Consider the following 22,660-nt stretch of genomic DNA (forward strand, 5'->3'; position numbering starts at 1 on the left):
AAAGGCAAAGCATTGATGAATTACATGAAAATTAATGACTATCCCACCAACTGTTTAAGCTAAGTGGTGCGAAACAAGTCTAGCATATTGTTTAATAAAATACGTCATCTATTCAGCCTTTTTTATGTTTAATAATTAACAAACCTAAGACAGGGCTGTACTTACATTATACTCTTTTTAATTTTATCCAACTAATTTCATCTTTATAAGCTCCTGTATAAGGAAATGGTTCTTGGTTGGTTCAGGAAATATGTTACTAACTTTATATTTTGTGTGAAAACACCATCTATTCCCTATAATGTAAGTTGGACTAAACTTAATCATAACTGTTGGGAGAATCTTTCTTTTTCTTTTATAATCAGAGGTCCCTTCTTTTTAGAACTCTCTAAACTACTGGGATAACTCTTTCTAACTTAGTTTAGTTTATTGATTTTGTCTATTAGACATATCTAGAAATTTTAAGTCTTTATATCTACTATTTATGAGCTGCAAAACCGCTTGTGAAGTTGTAGGAGTTTCTGGAGGCAACGTCACATCAGATGATAGATTGATTGGGGGATTGCCCACATTTAATCTTTGGCCTTAGTCTTTATTACTTTAGAGAAGCCATCTCTATTGGACTGGAAAAATACAACATGCTCTGTTCACGGATCAATGGAAAAATAGCCAAAATGAGAATAAAGACAACGAATGTACAGCCAAGAAGAATATAGTAAGAATAAAGGTAGAGGCTATAAAGGTGCAGCCAAGTGTATGGGAAGCCTTGAACCAACACCCCCTTCCTGGGGGCATGCTTCCTTGAAGCTCTTTGTCCAACACAATCTCTCACGCAGACTCCGCAGAAGGTGGCGTGGCACCCATTGGTCACAGAAAGATGTCCACTCAGCTGGAAATACCAGGAACCACTGGAAATGAAGAAACTTAAGTGTTTGACCTTGTTTCTCTGGCCAGAGACTATTCATTGAACTTGCAGTCCCTTATTTTGTTGTCGAGGTCAAATCAGTCCATCTGTCCACCACAGGCAGCTTTATGGAAGTGCTCCGCCCTCCTGCGCTGGCTTCTCTTTGCTGAACCCAGCTAAGGACTCCTTGCAGACACATCTTCATGGCTGCTTTGCTTGCTGTGATCTCTGCTCCTTTCCAAACGCTTGCTTCGGCAGCTTCCTCTCCATTGTGCCTCTCGGACTGGGTTCCCATAGTGGTTGGATACTGAGCTGCTTGTTAGAGGAGGAAACAAGAGTTGTACACAATGGCAGGCCTGAATTGGCCTGGAGGCAGGACAGACGCTCTCCCAGGTGGGACTTGTCAGGGCACAGGGCAGGCATCCTGCCACTGGGCCCTGGGTCACTGTGGTGAGCAGCAGTCACACTGGAACTTCTCTTTCTCAGAGAACAACGGGTTAATTCTGACCAGATTGTCTTTTTTAGGGAATCCAGTTCTCCACCAACTCCTGGGGGATGCCTGGGGCTTGAGTCTATGCCAGGCTCCACTCCTGTCCAGAACCTTTCATTCCAAAAGTTTTAACCAAGTGTACGTGGCGTGGCAGCATACATTCTGCATCCAAAAAGAGAACACAAGTTATTTACCCAATACCACAGCTCCTGAGAGTCGCAAATTTTCTATAGCTTTTCAGACTCCATCCAGCCCAGCAAGTGAAAGGTACAAATCAATAAAAGACAATAAGACATTGTTCCTTTCCCCCAGGAACTAGGAACCCCCTTATTTTGTTATATTGAGGTAGATACCAAGTTGTTCTTGGGATCTTAATTCCTGAAGATGCTGGGTAATGAGGGTTTGAGGGAAGTATATAGCAAGAATAGCTAGTTTGTTGTTGTTGTTGCTTGTTTGCCAGTCTGAGGATTGACCTCAGGGCCTAGGCACTGTCCCTGAGCTTCTTTTGTTCAATGCTGTACTTTACCACTTGAGTCACAGCACCATTTCTGCCTTTTTCTATTTCGGTGGTGCTGAGGAATTGAACCCAGGGCTTCATGCATGCTAGGTAAGCACTCTACCACTAAGCCATCTTCCCAGTCCAAGAACAGCTAGTGTTTATAGAAGACAGTGCATAATTACTCTCACTCAATAAATATGCATGAGTGATTACCACAAACCAAGGCGCAGAACTAAGGTCTATAGATAGATGAGGTGATGAATAAATGCCGTCTCATAGACCTTATGGAGCTACAATTATGCTGCTACGTTTTCACACATTTAAGAGGTATTTATTGACTATACACTACAGTTCATACTTTAAGAGAAGATGATAAAATGGCAAGCAAAATGAAATTTGATTCTTGCATTAAGTAACCACAGGCATAGACAGGCCATAGATGGTGTTATGTAAGAGCTGATGCAAATAGGCTTAATTAGGTTGAGGGATTCTTTTTTTTTTTTAATCTTTGATTTTTTTCTTTTTGTTCTTTTTGGCTATTCTAGGGTTGAACTCAGGGCCTTATTCTTGCTAGGTACATGTTCTACCATTTAAGCCAATTCTCCAGCCCATTTTTTGCTTTAGTTATTGTGGTAGGATTTCTTTCTTTCTTTCTTTTTTTCTTTTTTGGCTGAGGTACCTATAGGTGTGTACCAGTATGCATGGTTTGTTGATTTCTCAATGGAGTCTCTCTTACTTTTGGCCCAGAATGGATTTGAATCTCAAGCTTCCCAGTTTTTACTTCCCAACCAGGTGGGATTACAGATGCAAGACACTTCAGAGCTGGCCAGATTAGAATTCTGGTTTGAGGAAGTACCACTTAAATGGAGACTTGAAAGGTGAATAAAAGTAACTAGGCAATGAAGGGAAGGTTAACATCCTATGAAAGATCCTGTTGTAGAGATGAACAAAACGCCTTTGAAAGTTGGCCAGAGTGGCTGTAGAAATGTTGTAATGTCAGATACGTAGGCAGGATGAGCAAGACAAATGCACAGGGGGTTGTATGAAATCTGACATATTTACTTGATCAAAATCTTGCAGCATACTTTCCTAGTTGCTCATGGCAATTCAGCAACTCCATGCTGGGACACAGAACCTTGAAGCCTTGAAGAGGCCATTGCACCAGCAAGCGGAAAGAAAGCTGCTTATTGCTAGGATGGCCACTAAAGGATCTGCTGCTTAAAATCTAGGGTGACAGCCGGGCGCTGGTGGCTCACACCTGTAATCCTAGCTACTCAGGAGGCTGAGATCTGAGGATTGCGGTTCAAAGCCAGCCTGGGCAGGAGAGACCCTGAGACTCCTATCTCCAATAAAAACCACCAGAAAACCAGAAGTGGTGCTGTAGCTCAAGTGGTAGAGTGCTCGCCTTGAGCTGAATAGCTGAGGGACAGTGCCCAGGCCCAGAGATCAAGCCCCACGACTGACCAAAAAAAAAAAAAAAAAAAAAAAAAATCTAGGGTGACACTGAAGGAAGACCAGCTTCAGAACCTGTTCCCAGAGAACCACAGTGAGGCAGTGGGTTAGAATGCTGCCTTGCACTCCATTAAATATTTCTGTTTCTTTTTTTCTCTGTCTCTCCCCTCTCTTCATTTTTTTTATTATTGTGTGTGTGTGTGTGTGTGTGTGTGTGTGTGTGTGTGTGTGTGTGTGTGTATTTTGGTACTGGTGCCTGAATATTGTCCCTTACAATTTTCCACTCAAGGCTGGCACTGTACCACTTGAGTTACACTTCCATGTTTTTTTTTTGGGGGGGGGTTTGGTGGCTAACTGGAGATGAGAGTCTCATGGACTCTTCTGCCCTGACTGGCTTTGAAACCATGATCATCAGATGTCAGCCTCCTGAGTACTGGGATTATTGAGGTGAGCCACCAGATTTCAGCTAGATTTCAGTTCTTTATCTGCGACTTCTAAGGTCTCCAGCTATTATCTAGGAATAAAAGTAGTTCCTTTTCAAGGTCCTTATGAAATTATGCAAGGCAAGGTGTCAAAAGATTTTTTTTGTCCAATCTTGGGGCTTGAACTCAGGGTCTGGGCACTGTCCCTGAGCTTCTTTTTGCTCAAGGCTAGCATTCTACCACTTGAGCCACTTCCAGCTTTTTCTGTTTATGTGGTACTGAGGAATCAAACCCAAGGCTTCATGCATGCTAGGAAAACACTCTACCACTGAGCCACAATCCCAGCCAATGTCAAGGATCTTAAACCAGTGATTGGCTCAGAGCAGGAACACAGTAAGTAATAGCTTATCTTCTTTATCTGTTAAAATGGACACAGCAATAGGGATTACAAGGTTATGAAGATTTGATTATTTTTGTGAATGCAGTATGTATACTCTGTATAGTCCTATTTATTTATTTCTTTTTGAGGTAGGGTCTCTTAAGTAACCCAGGCTGGTATTAAACTTGCTCCATAGCATAAACTGGAACTCTGTGCTCTTAACTGCCTGCCCCACCCAAGTGCAGGGATTACAAGTCAACACCCACCGAACATCAAAGCCAAAGTCCAATTTCTCATTTTAGGAGCCAGAACCTACTTTTTTTTTTTTTCTGGTGCCAGTATTGGGGCTTGAACTCAGGGCCTGGGCAATAAACTAGTGCTCTATCATTTGTGCCATGACTCCACTTCGGGCTTTTGGATGGTTAATTGGGGATAAGTGTCTCATGGATTTTCATGCTCTGCTAGGCTTTGAACAGCAATCCTCAGATCACAGCCTCCTAAGTAACAATGCTTACAGGTGTGAGCCACCTGCACCTGGGTGACCTTTTACTTTTCTCTGGCTAAGCACTGCCCATTTCTAGGATCTTGGGAGTTTTTGCTGTTTTTTAAAACCTTCTTGCCCAAGGCCTGGGCACTGTCCCTGAGCTTCTTTTGTTCAGAGCTAGTCCTCTACCGCTTCAGCCACAGCTCAACTTCCAGCTGCTGCTGCCTCTCTCTCTCTCTCTCTCTCTCTCTCTCTCTCTCTCTCTCTCTCTCTCTCTCTCTCTCTCTCTCTCTCTCCTTCCTTCTTTCTCCTCCTCCCCTCCCTCCCTTCCTTCCTTCCTTTTATTGGAGATAAAGAGTCTCCCGGCTTTGAACTGCGATCCTCACATTTCAGCCTCCTGAGTAACAAGGATTAGAGACACGAGCCCCGGCCGCCCGCCTAGAGTTTTTCCATGGAAATCTCTATCTGACCACAGGCTCTTAGAGAAGAGGCCAAGTCCCCCTCCCCGCCCGCCCGGCCAGTGCCCGCCAGCGATCTCCCCAAAGGGGCGGGGACGCCGCACGCGCGCCGGGCCAATCAGGAGAAGTTTGGCCCTCTGCAGTTTCCGTCCGCTCACTAGGAGGCGCTGCGGAGGCAGCAGCGGCGGCGGCGGCGGCGGCCGGGGCCGGTGCGGGCCGGCGCGGTTGGACTGGCAGTCATGGAGTGGGGCTCGGAGTCGGCAGCTGTGAGGCGGCACCGCGGCGGAGCGGAGCGTCGGGAAGCACCCCCGCCTCAGCCGCGCCCGGAGCGGGAGGCCTCGGCGCCGGAGCCCGCGGACGGCCGCGGTGGCGGGAGGCCGAGGAAGAGGAGCCCGGGGGGCGGCGGGGGCCGGGGCGCGGGGCCCGGGCTGCCCGAGGCGCGCACGGCGCTGGCGCTGGCACTCTACCTGCTGGTGCTGTGGGCGCTCGTGCGGCTCTCGCTGCGGCAGCTCGTGTGGCGCGGGGCCCCCGGGCACCCCGGCGACTTTGACGCGGGCCGAGCCAGGTAGCGGCGGCTCCCGGCCGGCTGGGCCCCTCGCGCCGTCCCCTTTTCCCTCAGGCACCGCACCTGCGCGGCGCGGCGGCGCGGCGGGACCGCGGGGCTCGGCTCGTGCGTGCCCGGATGCTCGCGGCCCGGGCGGGTGCGGGTGCGCGTCCGTCGCGTGCACTCCCCGCGTCCGGGGCTGGGGCTGGCCGGTCCGCCCCGTGGTCTTCTCGGGGTGCCGACCGAGGTGGCGTGGCGTGGCCGGAACCTGGCCTTCCTTCCCCTGCCTGCACGTCGCTTGGGCTGTCGGTCCCGCGCGGCTCGAGCTACTTCCACTTTCTCCCTCGGGTCGTCCTCCTGCGTTTCCAATGAAAGGAAGGGCGAGGGAAGTTCGAATGCATTTCTTTTGGCCGGGGAGGCTGGAGAGGGGCTAGGGTAAGGTGTCAACTTCCCGAGCTTCGCAGACCCCGGGATAGGAAGGCAACGCGTTCACTACGGGCGTGGGTCCCCGTGTCTGTCCGGGCCCTGGGGCTTGAACTCCCAGCCGCCCTGGGTGCTGCTCCTGAGCTTGTGGCTGGTGCTCTGCCAGTTGAGCCACAGCTCCACTTTCTGGCTTTTTGGAGATAAGAGCCTCCTAGACGTTCTTGCCTGAGCTGGCTTCGAACCATGATCCTCTCAAATCTCAGCCTCCTCAGTGGCTAGGATTACAGGCGTTAGTCACCGGCACCTCGTTACCCACTCAAAACTTTGACAATTGCACAATTTGTCAAACCGTCATTGGCGCCCACGAATGACTATAAGGTTTGCGAGGGCGGGGGGTGGAAGGGGCGGTTCTAAAATTAAATGAACTAATTTGCTTGTTTGTTTTGTGCTGGTCCTAGGGCTTGAACTCAGGGCGTAGGCACTGTCCCTGAGCTTTTTGTTCTGTAGACTAGCACCCTATCATTGAACCACAGCTACAAGGGAGAGAGGGAGCCAGAGGGAGAGGAGGGGAGGGGAGGGGAGTTAGGATAGTTGCTCAGTGCTGTCTTAAGCATGTTAACGTTTGACATCACCATTCTTTTTGGTTACTTCCAGAGATTATCTTGAACATATAACATCCATTGGCCCCAGGACTACAGGAAGTCCAGAAAATGAAATTCTGACAGTACATTACCTTTTGGAACAGATTAAACTGATTGAAGTACAAAGCAGCAGCCTTCACAAGATTTCAGTGGATGTACAACGGCCTACAGGCTCCTTTAGCATTGACTTCTTGGGAGGTTTTACAAGCTACTATGACAATATCACCAATGTTGTGGTAAAGTTGGAACCAAGAGATGGAGCCCAACATGCTGTCCTGGCTAACTGTCATTTTGATTCAGTAGCAAATTCACCAGGTACCCACTTTTTAGTCATTTTACATAATCATAGTAGTAGAAAGTTTATTCACTTAATCCTTAACTTCTTGGGAAGTGAGTGGAGGGTTGTTTTCTCTTTTTTTTGGGGGGGGGGGTCCGGCGGTGGGGCCTGAACTCTGGGCCTGGGCGCTGTCCCTCAGCTCTTCAGCTCAAAGCTAGCGCTCTACCACTTGAGCCACAGCACCACTTCCGGCTTTTTTCTTTTTGCTTATGTGGTGCTGAGGAATCGAACCCCGGGCCTTAGGCATGCAAGGCAAGCACTCTACCACTGAGCCAACTTCTAAGCCCGAGGGTTGTTTTCTTTAGCCGTTTTTTTCCATTGTGATGGAAGGCTGATAATAATCGCTTTAGGATCTAACTGTTCAATATTTTCTTAAGTACTTTATTATTATTACTTTTTTTTTAAGCTTTGGGCCATCAACCCAGTGGCAGTACATAAAGTGTTTCTGATAGAGTGAAGTTGCCTCCTTATCAGTGTTACCATGTGTCCTTGGGTTCTGAAGTTAGGTTATGTTACTTCAAGTGCCTGCTCAGCTCAGGATTACAATAGGTTTGGGGGTTACTGGGTAAAGGATAGTACCAGCCTTTAAAGGACACATGGTTTGGAAGACATAATTTCTGGCAGTTTCTGTGCCCTTTGTAAGGATTTGGTCCACTGGGGTTATGCTATACTGTTAGAATACTCTAATCCATTTAATATCTTGTTCTGAAAATACTTGAAGTGCTTGACATAATGTGTATATGTCCAATGACTGAGAATCTGTTAAACTTCCATTTTTAAAAGTAAGGTTTTTCAGGGAAAATATGTTTTCAACAATTATTGTAGATAGGTAAGAATAGAAAATAACATTTTATAATGATAGCACCTGGCTCCACCCCTTTTTTTGATATAGGAACAAATTTAGCTGATCTCCACTGGTAAGAGACAGAATTGGGCTCAGATGATACATTTCCTGGCTGGTTTGTTCCTACAATTACAATTAACCTTTGAAGGGAAATACAGTAATAAGAGTGTTGGCTAATACTACTTTGGCAAATTGCTTAACTTGTTCTTTCTTTAGTTTCTCAACTGTTTAATGAAAAAATAGTACTAATGTTCCAAAATTTGCTCAAAGTATTAAATATAAGTAAATATCAGAATAGTAGTTTTCAGGGAAAACCTTTTTTTGTTGTTGCTGTTATTAGCTGTTATTTCTGGGTTGCTTGCATTTATAGTGCACCCAATATAACCCTATAGAATTTTGTGAAGTGCAAAATGATTCAGACTGGAATTATGCTTGCAATGAAAGTATACTTTGATTTTTTTTCCCCCAGAAATCAGGATGCACAAACTTTTTGTATAAAAGTACCTTTGGGGAAACAGTGGTGTGTTGTGTCCATTTCAAAGCAGTAATAAAACTACATTTACTATTATAATGCTTAAATTCTAGGAAGGGGAAAAGAAATACTATGGTTGAGAATATTATATAAGAAAAATGTAAATACAAGTGTCAGAGGAAGAAAAAGTAATCTTCCTTGTACTTTTCACGGTTCTTATGTGTGATGGACTCCTGTGGTTCATGTTTGTAATCCTTGCTACTCAGGAGTCTGAGATCTGAGGATTGAATTTCAAAGCCAGCCCAGGCAGAAAAAGTCTATGAGATACTTATCTCCAATTAACCAGCAAAAAGCCAGAAGTGGACTTATGGCTAAAGTGGTAGAGCACCAGCCTTGAGGAAGTTAAAAAAAAAAAAAAACTAAGTGAAAGTAGGAGGCCTTGAGTTTAAACACATACACACAAATATATGAGAAAAACAAAAATTTATTATTACCATGCTTACTTCATATATACATGAGAGATACCAAGGGAAAATAAGTACATGTCAAAGAGGTGGTTCAGCCATCCAGCTCCTTGCTCTTTGTTAAACATCAAAAACCAGAATATGCTGAGTGCTTGTGGCTCACACTTGTAATCCTAGCTACTTAGGAGGCTGAGATCTGAGAATCATGGTTCAAAGCCATCCTGGGCAGGAAAGTCTGTGAGACTCTTATCTCGAATTAGCCACCAGAAAACCAGAAGTGTTGCTGTGACCTTGAGCAAAAACCTCAGGGACAGTGTGCAGGTCCTGATTTCAAGCCCCACAACTGACCAAAAAACAAAACAAAAAACCCCCAACATTTTTGGAGAAGTGAGAAGACAAGGGAAAAGAACAGGGCTGGAGGTAGAGTACTTTCTAGTATGTGCAGTTCCTGAGTTCATTTCTTAGCACAACAAAACAAAAACAAAAAATACAAAGAGAAAAGGAAAAGGATCTTGAACCTTTGTGGAAAGCCACTAGATAGAATCTAGTTGATAAAATTTAACTGGTACCGCTTTTCAGCTGGTAAGTATAAGATTATCTTTGGTCATCAACCTTTGTCCTTTCTGGTAGAGAAGGAAGGTAGAACCTCCATAAATTTATGTTATACTTTCAGGAAAATAGAAGAATGGAGAGTTCTTCTTACCTTTGCTTCTTAATTTCTTTCTTTTTTTTTTTTTGCTTCTTAATTTCTTTTAGCTCAAAATAAGTCATATGTAGCCAGAGCTGATGGTTCATGCTTGTAATCTTAGCTACTCAGGAGGCTGAGATCTAAGGCTTGCAGTTCAAAGCCAGCCTGGACAGATAAAGTCTGTGAAACTCTTACCTCCTATAAACTACTCAGAAAAGGTCAGAAGTGGCCCTGTGGCTCAAGTGGTAGAGTGCTAGCCTTGAGCACAGAGAACTCAGGAACAGTGCCCAGGTGCTGAGTTTAAGCCCCAGGACTGGCAAAAAAAAAAACCCCAAACAAACAAAAAACAACCAAAATGTGAAAATACTATATTTTGGAATACCATATTCTACTCTTCACAAACAGTGTCAGATATTACAAATTTCATATATGGAGTCCACTAACTAAAAGATGGCATTTCTGTGAGCCTTAGAACCTACTTTTACCTGTCAGTAATAAATTACTAAAAATAATATTTTATACATTCCTAAAATAATCTTAATCATTTAAGTCTTCTTAGTGATTGAATTAATTGAAGATGAGTATTTTTTTCCTTTGGTGTTGACTTTTATATTATTCTTACTGGCTTCCAGAGGAAAATTACATGTGACAAGGATTTCTCCATATATTATATGATAGTTATAAAAAGCTATTCTTAAGTCTAGTTTTTAAAGGACTATATTAACTTGTGTTCAGTTAGAATTCAAAGAAAAAGTAATATAGCATTGCACATAATTTTAGAGCAACAGTGGTCTGTCTGGGTATTTGTTTTGAATTGTGGTATCTGTCACTGTGAGTACTATGGCATACATTTTGACAATAGGCTATATTATTTAATCTTTTTATAATAACACTTAAATGTTCAGTTGGGATATGTCCTGTTTTCTCAAAAAAGTTTGTACAGTATTTGAAGGTAGTCAGTGGGCAATCTAATTTTATAAAGAAAACACCCTAGACCTTGCATAGAAGTAATTCAACAACTCTTGTCTCATAATATTTTAGTAAATGTGTTGTAGAGAGTTATATTTTGTAGAATTCCAGGTGATTGGACAGCCTAGTAGAAATAAAAAGTCAGTTACAGATGTTTGCTCACATTTTCCTTATAGTAACTTAATTTTTAAAGATAAATGCCTGATATTAGTGGACAGAAACAAGGATTATCCATCAGTCAGGGAGGTAGTGTTTTCTACATTTATGGCACTGAAAACTCTATTTCCTCTCCCTCCAATTCATGGTGCAGTGGATAAAACACATTAGACTACAGACTGGAAGATGAGTAGTTTTCATTTTATTTTTTATTTTTTGCAATACTGAGAATTCAATCCAGAGCCTGTACATGCTAGAGAAGCTCTTAACTACTGAGCTATATCACTGTCCCTGAATGTTATTGTTGTTGTTTTCTTTTTCGAGTACCAGGGATCAAACCCAGGGCAACACATGGAAGTCAAGCATTCTACTACTGAGATAGATTCATAGCCTTATTATTATTATTCCAACTACTACTTCCTCCCCTCCACCAACTTTTCCTCCCCCTTCTCTTCCTCCTCCTCCTCCTTCTCCTCTTCTTCCTCCTCCTCCTCCTCCTTCTCCTCTTCTTCCTCCTCCTTCTCCTCCTTCTCTTCCTCTTCTTCCTCTTCCTCTTCTTCCAATAGGGTCTCACTTTGTAACTTAGGTTGTTCTTGAAATCATGATCTTTCTGCCTGAGCCTCTAGAATGGTGGTATTACAGGCTTGCATGACTATCCTGGCTTCCCATGAATATTGTTTTAAAGTTCTTCTCAGCAGTCTAAGACTCAGAAACTGATGTCAATTAGAATTAGTGTTACTTGCAGAAAGACTGTATCTTCTTGTGTCTGCTCTGGTGTTCCAGATTGGTAGAGAGATGTTGAGTAATTTGGGGTGCGGCTTCGATTTCAGAGGTAATTCTAAATGGAAAGAAACCCTTTTATTGTCATCTAACTTCCTTTCACTTTCTTCAAAGCATTTGACCCTTCTCAGGTTCTCTTCTAAGATAACAAAACCATTACTAAACAGCCAATAAAGATAAATATCTTTTAATTTCCATTTTATATTGAATAAAAATATGGTTTACTTTTTATTTTAAAATAACTCAGTGTGTAAGTAAAAAACTGCTTACTTGATTTCTGGAAGGTGGCACTTTATTGACACCAACACAAAACTTCCTGCTTGATAACAGTTATATAATTATTAGTCTTCACTTTGATTAATATATTGTCCAGTAATGACCACTAAGACTAGTGTCATTCTTGAGTAGAAATGGAGTCTGGAATTTAACATCCCAAATGAGCATTTTATTTTAGCTGGTTGTAAGGCCTTCCTTAAGTTTGCAAAGAGAAGGAAAAACTTAACATCAGATGCCCCCCAGGTGTCTGGCAGCAGGTGCTATCTTCTATAATCTTCACTACAAACCTGTGAGATGAATATCATTAACCTGTTTTCCAGACCAAAGTAAAGTGACAACTAAAATTTACTTCCCAAGTCTTTCCTGCTCTAAAATTGTCACTAAACTGTAGCACTCTGCCTCCCAGTATATAGACCCAGAAATGTTATTGCCCAGCTTATGATAGTATTTATTCACTTTTAGTACTCTTTAAACTTTCTATAATGGAAAATTTCAAATATGTATAAAAACAAAGAATTAGAGAATCCAGATATTCATCCCACTCAGTTTCAGTAGTCCAATCTTATTTTAATTTTTAATACTACCCTCTCTTTGCTTATTTTAGAGTGGATCTTAGCTGTATTGTTTCCTATTGAGTATTTTAGTGAAAGATAAAGACCCCTTTTGACATGCTTACAATATCATGTGTTATCTCACTTATAAGTTAGCTGGTGTTGGTGGCTTGGCTTATTCCTGTAGTCTGGCTTATTCAGGAGCCTGAGGTCTGAGGATTATGGTTTGAAGCCAGGCTCTGCAGGAAAGTTTGTAAGACTCTTATTTCTTTTTTTTTTCTTTTTTTGGGGGGTGGGTCCAGTCATGGGGCCTGAACTCTGGGCCTGGGTGCTGTCTCTCAGCTCTTCAGTTCAATCAAGGCTAGCGCTCTACCACTTGAGCCACATTACCACTTCTGGCTTTTTTCTTTTTTTTGCTTATGTGGTACTGAGGAATTGAACCCAGGGCCTCATGAATGCAAGGCAAGGTCCTACCACTGAGCCACCTTCCCAGCCTCAACTCTTATTTCTAATTAACCACCAGAAATCCTAAATAGAGCTATGGTTTAAGTGGTATAGCGTCAGCCTTGAGAGACAAATCTAAGAGACATCACTAAGGCCTTGAATTCAAGCCTTAGTACAGGCACAAAACAAAACAAAGGAAAACAAAACCCCCAGAAAACTACAAACCTAACAGTAATTTCCTAGTACCATCAAATATGCTGTCAGTTCTTTTATTTTTTGTTCATCCTGTGTCTTGAATTCAGGGCTCTACCACTTGAGCCACAGCACCACTTGCAGCTTTTTTTGTTCATGTAGTACCGAGGAATTGAACCCAGGGCTTCATGCATGCTAGGAATGCACTCTATCAATAAGCCACATTTCCAGCCTGCAGTCAGTTTTTTGTTTTTGTTTTTTTTTTAAGTTTTGTGCCATCTTGCACTTGAATGCAGGTCTCTGAGCTTTTTTAAAGCTCAAGGCTTTGGCTTTTTGGTAGTTATTTGGACAAATGAGTCTCATAGACTTTCTTGCCAGTCTGGCTTTATACCACAATCCTCAGATCTCAGCCTCCTAACTACCAAGTGTCTTGTACTTTTCCATTCACAATCCTCTTGGAAGAACCTTAAAAAATGCTATGCCATCCAAACTGACCCTTCTGTAAATAAAAAATAAATAAATCTGTAGTTACTGTGATTTTGATGGAGAAAGGCACGAAAGGAGTGAATTGGCAGTGGGAGGTGATGGGGAAGAAGTTGAGAGTACTGGACGTAAGAATGTTACAAAGGTTGAACAAAGATAAAGAATGACGCAAATGGGATCTGTCATTGTGGCTCAGTAGTAGATCACCTGCTTTAGCACACATGAGGCCCACAGTTTGAGCTCTTCAAAGGATGTCACAAATGATGGGTTGTTGAGATTGACAGTTTGCTTTATGACCTTACGTCTCATCCAGTTGATTTATTCAACAGAAATTGAGTTTGTCCTGAGAGCTAGGCATGGTTGTAGGTTGTTAGTGAACAAACCAGACCAGGATCTTTGTGGAACTTGTGTATGGTAGGTGTATTGGTCATATGATAATGGTAGAGCTATACTTACGGTTATACATCTATTGTGATATTTCTCTGAGGAGACTAGCTACAATGGTTCATAATGTAAAGGCTTTAAAATCTGAGAAGCAAATCTGTTTTTCTGATTTGAAGGTGCCAGTGATGATGCAGTTAGCTGTTCAGTGATGTTGGAAGTTCTTCGAGTTTTATCAACATCTTCAGAAGCCTTACACCATGCTGTGGTATTTCTCTTCAATGGTGCTGAGGAAAATGTCCTGCAAGTGAGATTTTGTTGCTTTAAATACTAGGCTTTAATAATGATGATAGCTAATATGCATTTTTATTAATATGAATAGTATAAAAAGCTCAAGAAAATTACTGTACCTGATAGTACTTTAAAAAGTACTTGTTGGGGCTGGGAAGGTGGCTCAGTGGTAGAGTGCTTGCCTTGCATGCACGAGGCCCTAGATTCGATTCCTCAGCACCACATAGCAGAAAAAGCCGGAAGTGGTGTTGTGGCCCAAGTGGTAGAGCACTAACCTTGAGCTGAAGAGCTGAGGGACAGTGCCCAGGCCCAGCGTTCAAGCCCCATGACCGACAAAAAAAAAAAGTACTTGTATCTTGGAGTTCATTTTGATATATATAATATAAATATGAAGAGGCACATAGATATCACACCTTTGTGTTTCTCTCCTAAGAGTATCCTCTTTTGGTCTCACTGTGTGAGTGTCTTGAATTGGGATTCATGTATCATTTATCATATCAGTGTATTTTGGCTCTAATTTTTGCATATCAGAGAGAAATGTGCCATTTGTCTTTTTTTTTTGGTTGAACTCTGGGTCTGGGCTCAACTCTTCAGCTCAAGGCTAGTGCTCTATCACTTGAACCATAGCACCACTTCAGTTTTTTTCTGCTTATATGGTGCTGAGGAATGGAACCCAGGACCTCATGCATACAAGGCAAGCACTCTACCACTGAGCCACCTTCCCAGCTCCTGTCTTTCTTTCTTTCTTTGTTTTTTGGTTGGTTGTGGGGCTTGATCTCATGGCCTGGGCACTGTCCCTCAGCTCTTTAGCTTAAGGCAGGTGCTGTACCACTTAAGCCACAGTGCCACTTCCGGTTTTCTGGTGGTTAATTGGAGATAAGAGTCTCATGAACTTTCCTGCCTGGGCTGGCTTTGAACCGCAATGCTCAGATCTTAGCCTCCTAAATAGCTAGGATTACAGCCATGAGCCACTGGTGCCCAGCCAAAATCTTTACAACTTTTTTTTGCTGGTTTTGTTTTGTTTTGTTTTTTTGAGGGGGGATGCAGTAGGTAGTCCATGCTGACCTTGAATTTGAGGTCCTCTTGTCTCAACTATATTTTTCCCCCAGTTGTGGGGCTTGAACTCTGGGCCTGGTTCCTGTCCCTGAGCTTGTCAGCTCAAGGCCAGCATTCTACCACTTGAGTCACAGTGCCACTTCCCTGAGAGACTTCTTATCTCCAAAAAAACGTCAAAAGTGGCACTGTGGCTCTAGTGGTAGAGCTCCAATCTTGAGTGAAAAGCTAAAAGTAGAGCATAAAGACCTTAGTTGAAGCACTAGTAGTGGCACACATACAAAAACTTATGTAGACTTGTTCAATATCTGAAAAGCTCAACTCAGAACATACTATCTTGGCAACGTTTCATTTTATTTATTTATTTTTATTAGTGTAAATTGTAAAAATGGGTTTTATGCATGCATGTAATGTACTTTGGTCAAATTTTTACTATACATATATCTATGCACATATGTTTTTTTTGTTTTTTTTTTTTTTGTGCCAGTCCAAAGGCTTGAACCTAGCCAGGGCTTAGGTACTATCCTTGAGCTTTTGTGCTCATAATGCTCTACCACTTGAGCCACAGCTCCACTTCTGGCTTTTTGTTGGTTAATTGGAGATAAAAATCTCAAGGACTTTCCTGCCTGGGCTGGCTTTGAGCCTCCCAGTAGCTAGGCTTATAGGTGAGAGCCACTGTTGCCAAGCTCCACATGGGTTTTTTGTTTTTGTTTTTAAATCTTCTTTTGAGATGGTCTTGCTATGTAACCCAGGCTGACCTTGAACTCCTGATCATCATGCCTCATCTTTCCTAGTGCTAGTATTGTAGGCATAAGCCATGATACATGGAGCAGTGTTTGGTTTATAAAAGAGTTCTTTGATGGCACAGTTGCTCTCCTTATATATTTTTTTGATCTGGTGTTTCAGAGCTGTTTTGTGGTAGTACACAGTACAAATGCCCACGACATGTATTGTCTCCTCTGTACTCCTATTCTCTTTGCCTTTTGTATAGTTTCACACTTAGCAAAAATGTTGTTTGGAACCACTCCTGATAGACTGCCTCTGTGATGGATAACTTTGCAATCAGAACGATACAAAGCCATTATTTATAAAAAAGAGAAACAGAACTTGTCTTTGCAGACTATCTTTGAGAAATGATTATTTTATTCTCGTATTGTTTACCTTAGCAAGATAGCTTTCTGTACTTAAAATAATTAAAATGAAGTTTGATAGTTTAAGATTGTTTAACCCATGTTTGTTTTGTTTTCTTCTCATTAAGGCCAGTCATGGTTTCATTACTCAGCACCCCTGGGCAAGCTTAATTCGTGCATTTATTAACCTGGAGGCAGCAGGTGTGGGAGGGAAAGAACTTGTGTTCCAAACAGGTATGTAAGGCTCTGTATATTTTAATGCAATTCTAGTTTTTATAAAATGGAAACTTTTGAACATAAGTAAACTCTAATAAATAATCTCTTGAAGAAGCATTCTTTTTAAGTTATGCGTAGTTTTAGGTTGTCTTTGTTAACATTTTTTATCAGAGTAATGCTAATAGCATCTATTTTTTTTTTCCTCTGGGTATCATTGCTACCAGCCACAAGTGGAAGCAAGTAGAACAGTGTAAAGTGATGCTGTGGGTCTGCTTTTGTTCAATTTCTAGGAAGCTTTGTCTTCATTCTGTCATTGAGCTCTTACTTCCCTTCAGTGTCGTACATGTTATACCTGCAAGAAAAAAGCTGGGCTTGTTCTTTAAAAAGAAGTTGTCACAGCCCCAGAAAGCATCACAGGATTGGATGATGGTAGCAGAAAGAATACAAATTGAAAATATTTCATATGTACCCAGTACTTTTCTCTTGAGGATAATTAAGCTAAAAGCTTTCTTTGGTTGGCATGTGAGAGGAATGACTAAGAGCACTGGCTCTGTAATTAAATGAGATAAGCTTAAAACCTCAAAACAGTAGTATGTGCCATGTGTGGAGCCTTGGACCAGTCATACACCTCTCCAACCTGTTCTTCTGATCTGTAAAACTGGGATTCTATTAGTACCTACCCTTTTATAGTTGATAACCACAGAGTAACATCTTTAGGTCTACAGTTTCTCACTTAAGGGGCTCCCTTTTGCTTTATATGATGAGCATTTTCTTACTCAGGAGTTTATCTATTTCCTCATCTCAGTCTCCCAAGCCTCACTTTTTTACACCAGATCTTGATGGGTAGCTATCAATAGACAATCCAAGAGAAGCTGTAATAGCCATTGGGCATGCCCATGTTATAATGGAACAGTAAGAGGTTAAAGGCCAGGTATCAGATCTTTAAAATTGTAAAAGCTTTTCTTACTAATGGATCTAAGATTTTTCTAAATGAGTTTTTATGGCACAATGCATAAAACAAACTTTATAAGTACTTTTATTCCTTTATAAGTATCTCAAATATCTTTAAATATATGAAAAATATCACAAATACTAAATATTATATGTAATATATATCTTAAATGTTTATAAATGTTTTTATTCATCTTTTATTGTAATCCAAGAAGTTCACAGCTTTTAGCACTCAGAATAATGATTTTCTACAAATGCAATATAAATAATTACGAGATCACAGAATAGGTACCCTAGAGCCTCCTGCCTTAGAAGGTTATTACCATGATACTAACATACCTTGGTAGATTTAATTTTGTCTGTATTTGAAGTTCATTTAAATTGAGTCATATGCAATGTTTTGTGTGTGTGGCTTTTTTTCCCCCACTCATTTCACAATAGTTCATTGATGACTGATATTCCATTGCACTATAGTCTATTCATTTTACTAATGGACTTACTTTCTAAGTTTTTTCTCACAAATAATGATGCTGTGAACATCTTTTCAAGTGTATTTTTTTCACTATGAGTTTTTTGTATTTTCAAGTCCTTTATTTTTTATTTTAATTTTTAATTGGTACTATAAAGATGATGTACAGTACAGAGAGGTTACACTATGTAAGTCAGGTAATGAGTAAATTTCATTTTGTATGGTGTCATCCTTTCCCTTGCTCTCTGTTTTTCCCTCTAGCGCTCTACCACTTTACACGTATGTATATATGCATTTCTGAGTCATAGGTGTATATAAACTGTGGTAGATATTTTTGGTATGTAACATCAAACACTGATGTTAATGTTCTAAATATTTGCAAACTGAAATCAATTAATATATACAAAATAGTCAATCATTTCTAATGAAGTTGAGCAACAGTATAACTTACTACATTTATCAAAGCAAGGGAGAAAATTGTATTAATTGATAATCTTAGCATATTTATCTCAGTAAATAGACATTCTCCTCTCTAAGTACATTTATTATACTTGAGAAGTATAATGTTAATAAAACTATTGTCTGATAAATATGTATTTTCAGATTTATCCAACTGTACCAATACTATCCTAGCTGTTTTTATCACAGCTCAGTCAGGCATAGCATTTATGTAATATTAAATATATCACAAAGGCTATAAAACTTAATTATCACAGAGTGAATACCTTTTAAATCTTACTTCTTGAAAGAGTAGAGACTTAAATTAGCATATATTAGTGGTACAAGTAGGGTTTTATTGTAAAATTTTTTCACATGCATATAATGCATTCCCTCAATCTCATCCCCTTCATCACTTTTCCTCAATCCTGCTCTCTTCCTCTCAAAACCACAACAGACTTCATTGTTCTATTTCTTCACCTGTTTTACCAGCCCTCTACATCTCAACCCCAAACAGAACCTGCTCTGCTCTTCTGTCATCATCATCATTATTATTAATGTGCACCAACTGCATTGGGATTTCACTGTGACATCTCTAACTCTCTCTCTCTCTCTCTCTCTCTCTCTCTCTCTCTCTCTCTCTCTCTCTCCCCCTCTCTCTCTCTTTTCTCCCCTCCCTCCCTCCTTTGTTCCCTCGGTCCCTTCCCTTTCCTCTCTTCCCTTTCTCCTCCCTCCCTTTTTCTCCCCTCCCTCCCTCCCTCCCTCCCTCCCTCCCTCCCTCCCTCCCTCCCTTCCTTCCTTCCTTCCTTCCTTCTTCCCTCTCTTTTTTTGTCATTTTGTGTGTGTGTGTGTGTGTGTGTGTGTGTGCGTGTGCACGCGCACGCAAGTGCAATTCTAGCACTCTACCACTTTAAACCACAGCCTGATTTTAGTTTTTAGGGGGTTAATTGGAAATAAGACCATCACAGCCTTTCCTGCAAGGTTGGCTTTGAACTGCTTTCCTCAGATCTCAACCTCCTGAGTAGCTAGGATTACAAGCGTGAGCCACCAGTGCTTAACATCACTGTGGCATTTATACAGGCAAATATTATGACTTGTTCCGAATAACCTTCTCTATTGTTTTTTCTTTCTCTGCTCAAGCTCCTTATTGAGCAACAGCTTTCATTGAGGTAACTAACCATAGCTGCAGTGCATTTCCAAATTATTTACTCTCAATATTGGAGATAAGATTCTCACATACTTTTCTGCCTAGGGTGGCTTTGAACCATGATCCTCAGATCTCAGCCTCTTAGTAGCTGAGGTTACAGGTGTGGGCTACCAGTGCATGACTGGTTCATGTTTTTTAATCCAAATTGCTGTTCTATATCTTTGATTGGAGAATTAAGACCATTAATATTCAATCATAAAATTGAAAAGTATGCCATATTTCATGTCATTTTCCTGTTTTTATGATGCTTGCTTCTTTTCTATTCTTCCTTTGCCAATCTATTCATCTAGTGGGGTTTTTTTGTTTTTGTTTTTTTAATTGGTTGTGGGGCTTGAACTCTGCGCCTAGGCACTCTCCCTCAGCTCTTCAGCTCAAGGCTAGTCCTCTACCACTTGAGCCACAGTGCCATTTCTGATATTCTGGTGATTTATTGGGAGATCAGAGTCTCACAGACTTTCTTGCCTGGGCTGGCTTTGAACCATGATTCTCAGATCTCAGCCTCCTTAGTAGCTAGGATTGTAGGCATGAGCCACCAGTGCCTGGCCTAGTGGGGTTTATTCTTCCTTATGTTTTCTTGCTTTTTATTTTTTTCTGTGGTTAGTATTCCTTTAAGTGTCTTTCACAGAGCTAGTTTGTTAGTCATCTTTTCCTGTAGCTTTTGATTATTATGGGAAGGTTTTTCTCTCTTAATGATAAAAGATAGTTTTGCTGGTTTATTAATCTAGAATGGCAGTTGTTACGTTACAGGGTTTAAAGTATATGTCCTTTTATGACCTTGTGGCACTTAGAGTTTCTGTTGGGAACCAGCTGTTATTCTAATGGATTTGTCATTGTGTATAATTTGTCTCTTCTTTGCTATTTTCAGTTGTCTTTCTTTATTCTGTTTGTTTACTATTTTAATGTCTAGGGATGTTGCTTATTTGGTGTTTTATAAGCCTTCTCCACATGGATGACCTTCTCTTGGAAATGTTTTTTGCTCTTATTTTATTATCTAGGTTCTCAGTACTTTTGGTTTCTCTTTTCATTCTATACTCATAATTTTTATATTTGTTCTCTGTTTTTTTTTGTTTTTGTTTTTTATTGGCCAGTCATGGGGCCTGAACTCTGGGCCTGGGCATTGTCCCTCAGCTCTTTTGCTCAAGGATAGCACTCTGTGTCATTGAGCTACATGTGCCTTATCTCTAGGCATTCTCCTCAAGAAGGCAGTTCCCTGTGGGTTCCTGCTTAAGAAGCCACAGAACGTCTGTCTTTACCAAGGCACCTGGTTGCCTTACAACATATCCCTGTGTTGCGGTGCAGGTTTTGGGCTTATGTGGACATTTTGCAGCAAGAATTCGCTAGTTCTGCTGCTTTTATCTTGTATTGCAGTTTTTAGTTACCCCCTCCCTAGTTAGTGAGCCAGGGATTTGGAGTTCCTCATTTATTCCCTGCTGCTGCTGCTGTTGCTATGTATGTATGTGTGTTTCCCCCTCTGAAGTTTTCTGCTTCCCTACAACCTCCTTTATAGTTTCTGGTTAGCTTACTCTTATTCTCTTCAGAATCTAGTTTCTTCTGTGGTACTAGATTCTTCTTCACAGAGTGAAATGCCCAGGGCTGGGAAGGTGGCTCAGTGGTAGAGTGCTAGCCTTGAGCTGAAGAGCTGAGGGATAGCTCCCAGGCCCAGAGTTCAGGCGCCACAACTGGACCCCCCCCCCCTCCCAAAAAAAATGAAATGGCCAATGCTTCTAATCTGTCATCTTGTAAAACCTTCCAGAGTATAAACTCTTGCCACACCCTTCCAAAAATTTTTACCTCTGCTTTCTCAAATACAATTCTCTTAAATCCTTTTTTCTGCGCTGGGGATCCAGTTCTTGGGGCCTTCCACATGCGAAGCAGGTACTCAACTGCTGGACTGTACTGCTAGCCTTCTCCCATTTAAGAGCTGTCTCTCAGCTCTTCAGCTCAAGGCTAGCGCTCTACCACTTGAGCCACAGTGCCACTTCCGGCTTTTTTCTTTTTGCTTATGTGGTGCTGAGGAGTCGAACCCAGGGCCTCGAGCATGCAAGGCAAGCGCTCTACCACTGAGCCACCTTCCCAGCCCCCATTTAAGTAACTTCTGATTTTTGTGATAATCACTTTTTGAATTTATAATTTAGCTTTACTTGTTTGTCAGAGTAGTTTTAATTATATCTTTGTTTTTATTTATTTTTTGAGTAGTTGTACAAAAGGGTCTCAATTCCATAAGTCAGATTATGAGTGCAATGCATCTTGATCAGTATTGCCCTTTTTATCATTCTCACTTGTCTTTCCCCTTCCCATTCCTACCTCTTTTATGTAAAAACTCAACTTTTATATAATGTACATTGAATATACTGTATTTGCTTACCCTTCTTTTCTCCATTTGTGTCCCCCCCTCTGCTTGCCTTTTCTCCTACGTTAATAATATACTTTTAATTACTAGTATAAATTATTTTAATAATTTAGTCATATCCCATTATTATTATTATTATTATTTATTGGATTGAGCTTTATTCTGTTCCTGCTCACAATCTTTTGTCCAGAGCAAGTAATAAGACCAAGCCTTCAATTAATATTTGTAGAAAAAATATGTAGTGATTCCATAGGGAAGTGTTACAAATTATGTATGTGGTAAGGCTAAGATAGGAATGTGGAATCCTTTTTCTAGGAGGAAAGAGTGAATAATCTGGAACAGTACTATACTTTCCCCCCAACCCTCCATGATCCTGGAGCTTTGAACTCTGGGCCTGGGCACTGTCCCTAAGCTTTTTTTGTTGAAGGTGAGCGCTATATCACTTGAGCCACAGTTCACATTCCAGTTTTTTTGAATAGGTTACTGGAGATAAAGAGTCTCATGTGAATTATTACATAATCATATAAAGGGATTTCAATTCCAAAAGACAGTTTATGAGTACAGTGCATTTTGATCAATGTCACCCTTTCCATTGTTCTTTCCCATCTCATCCCTACTAGTGTACATTAAATATAATGACTGCATTTGCTCAACTTTCCTCTTTCCTTCCTGTGACTCCCTTCTTACTGTGCCCTTCCCCCTGAACATGTGTGTTTCCCAGTAATAATTTTAAATGGTTTATTAGTTGTTTAGAGGAGTTATACCTTTGGACTCCTCCCTTAGGTATACCATCCTTTAGTCAGTTTGTGTATATATTTATAAAAC

General features: G+C 41.2%; 1 protein-coding gene across 2 annotated transcripts in view; it reads left to right on the forward strand.

The window, feature by feature from the left end:
• Positions 1-5,318: 5,318 nt before the first annotated feature.
• The window catches only part of Ermp1 (endoplasmic reticulum metallopeptidase 1), a 45,638-nt gene continuing 28,296 nt past the window's right edge, over positions 5,319-22,660 (forward strand). For both annotated transcript variants that reach the window (XM_070033247.1, XM_070033248.1), the window contains exons 1-4: positions 5,319-5,650; positions 6,707-7,008; positions 13,910-14,037; positions 16,333-16,438. In XM_070033247.1, coding sequence (XP_069889348.1) covers positions 5,325-5,650; positions 6,707-7,008; positions 13,910-14,037; positions 16,333-16,438 — 862 coding nt within the window. In that variant the 5' untranslated portion in view covers positions 5,319-5,324. The remainder of the gene's footprint in view (positions 5,651-6,706; positions 7,009-13,909; positions 14,038-16,332; positions 16,439-22,660) is intronic.

Source organism: Dipodomys merriami, unplaced genomic scaffold (assembly GCF_024711535.1).
Source record: "Dipodomys merriami isolate MVZ:Mamm:240054 unplaced genomic scaffold, mDipMer1.0.p SCAF_22, whole genome shotgun sequence".
NCBI classification, from domain to species: Eukaryota; Metazoa; Chordata; class Mammalia; order Rodentia; family Heteromyidae; genus Dipodomys; species Dipodomys merriami.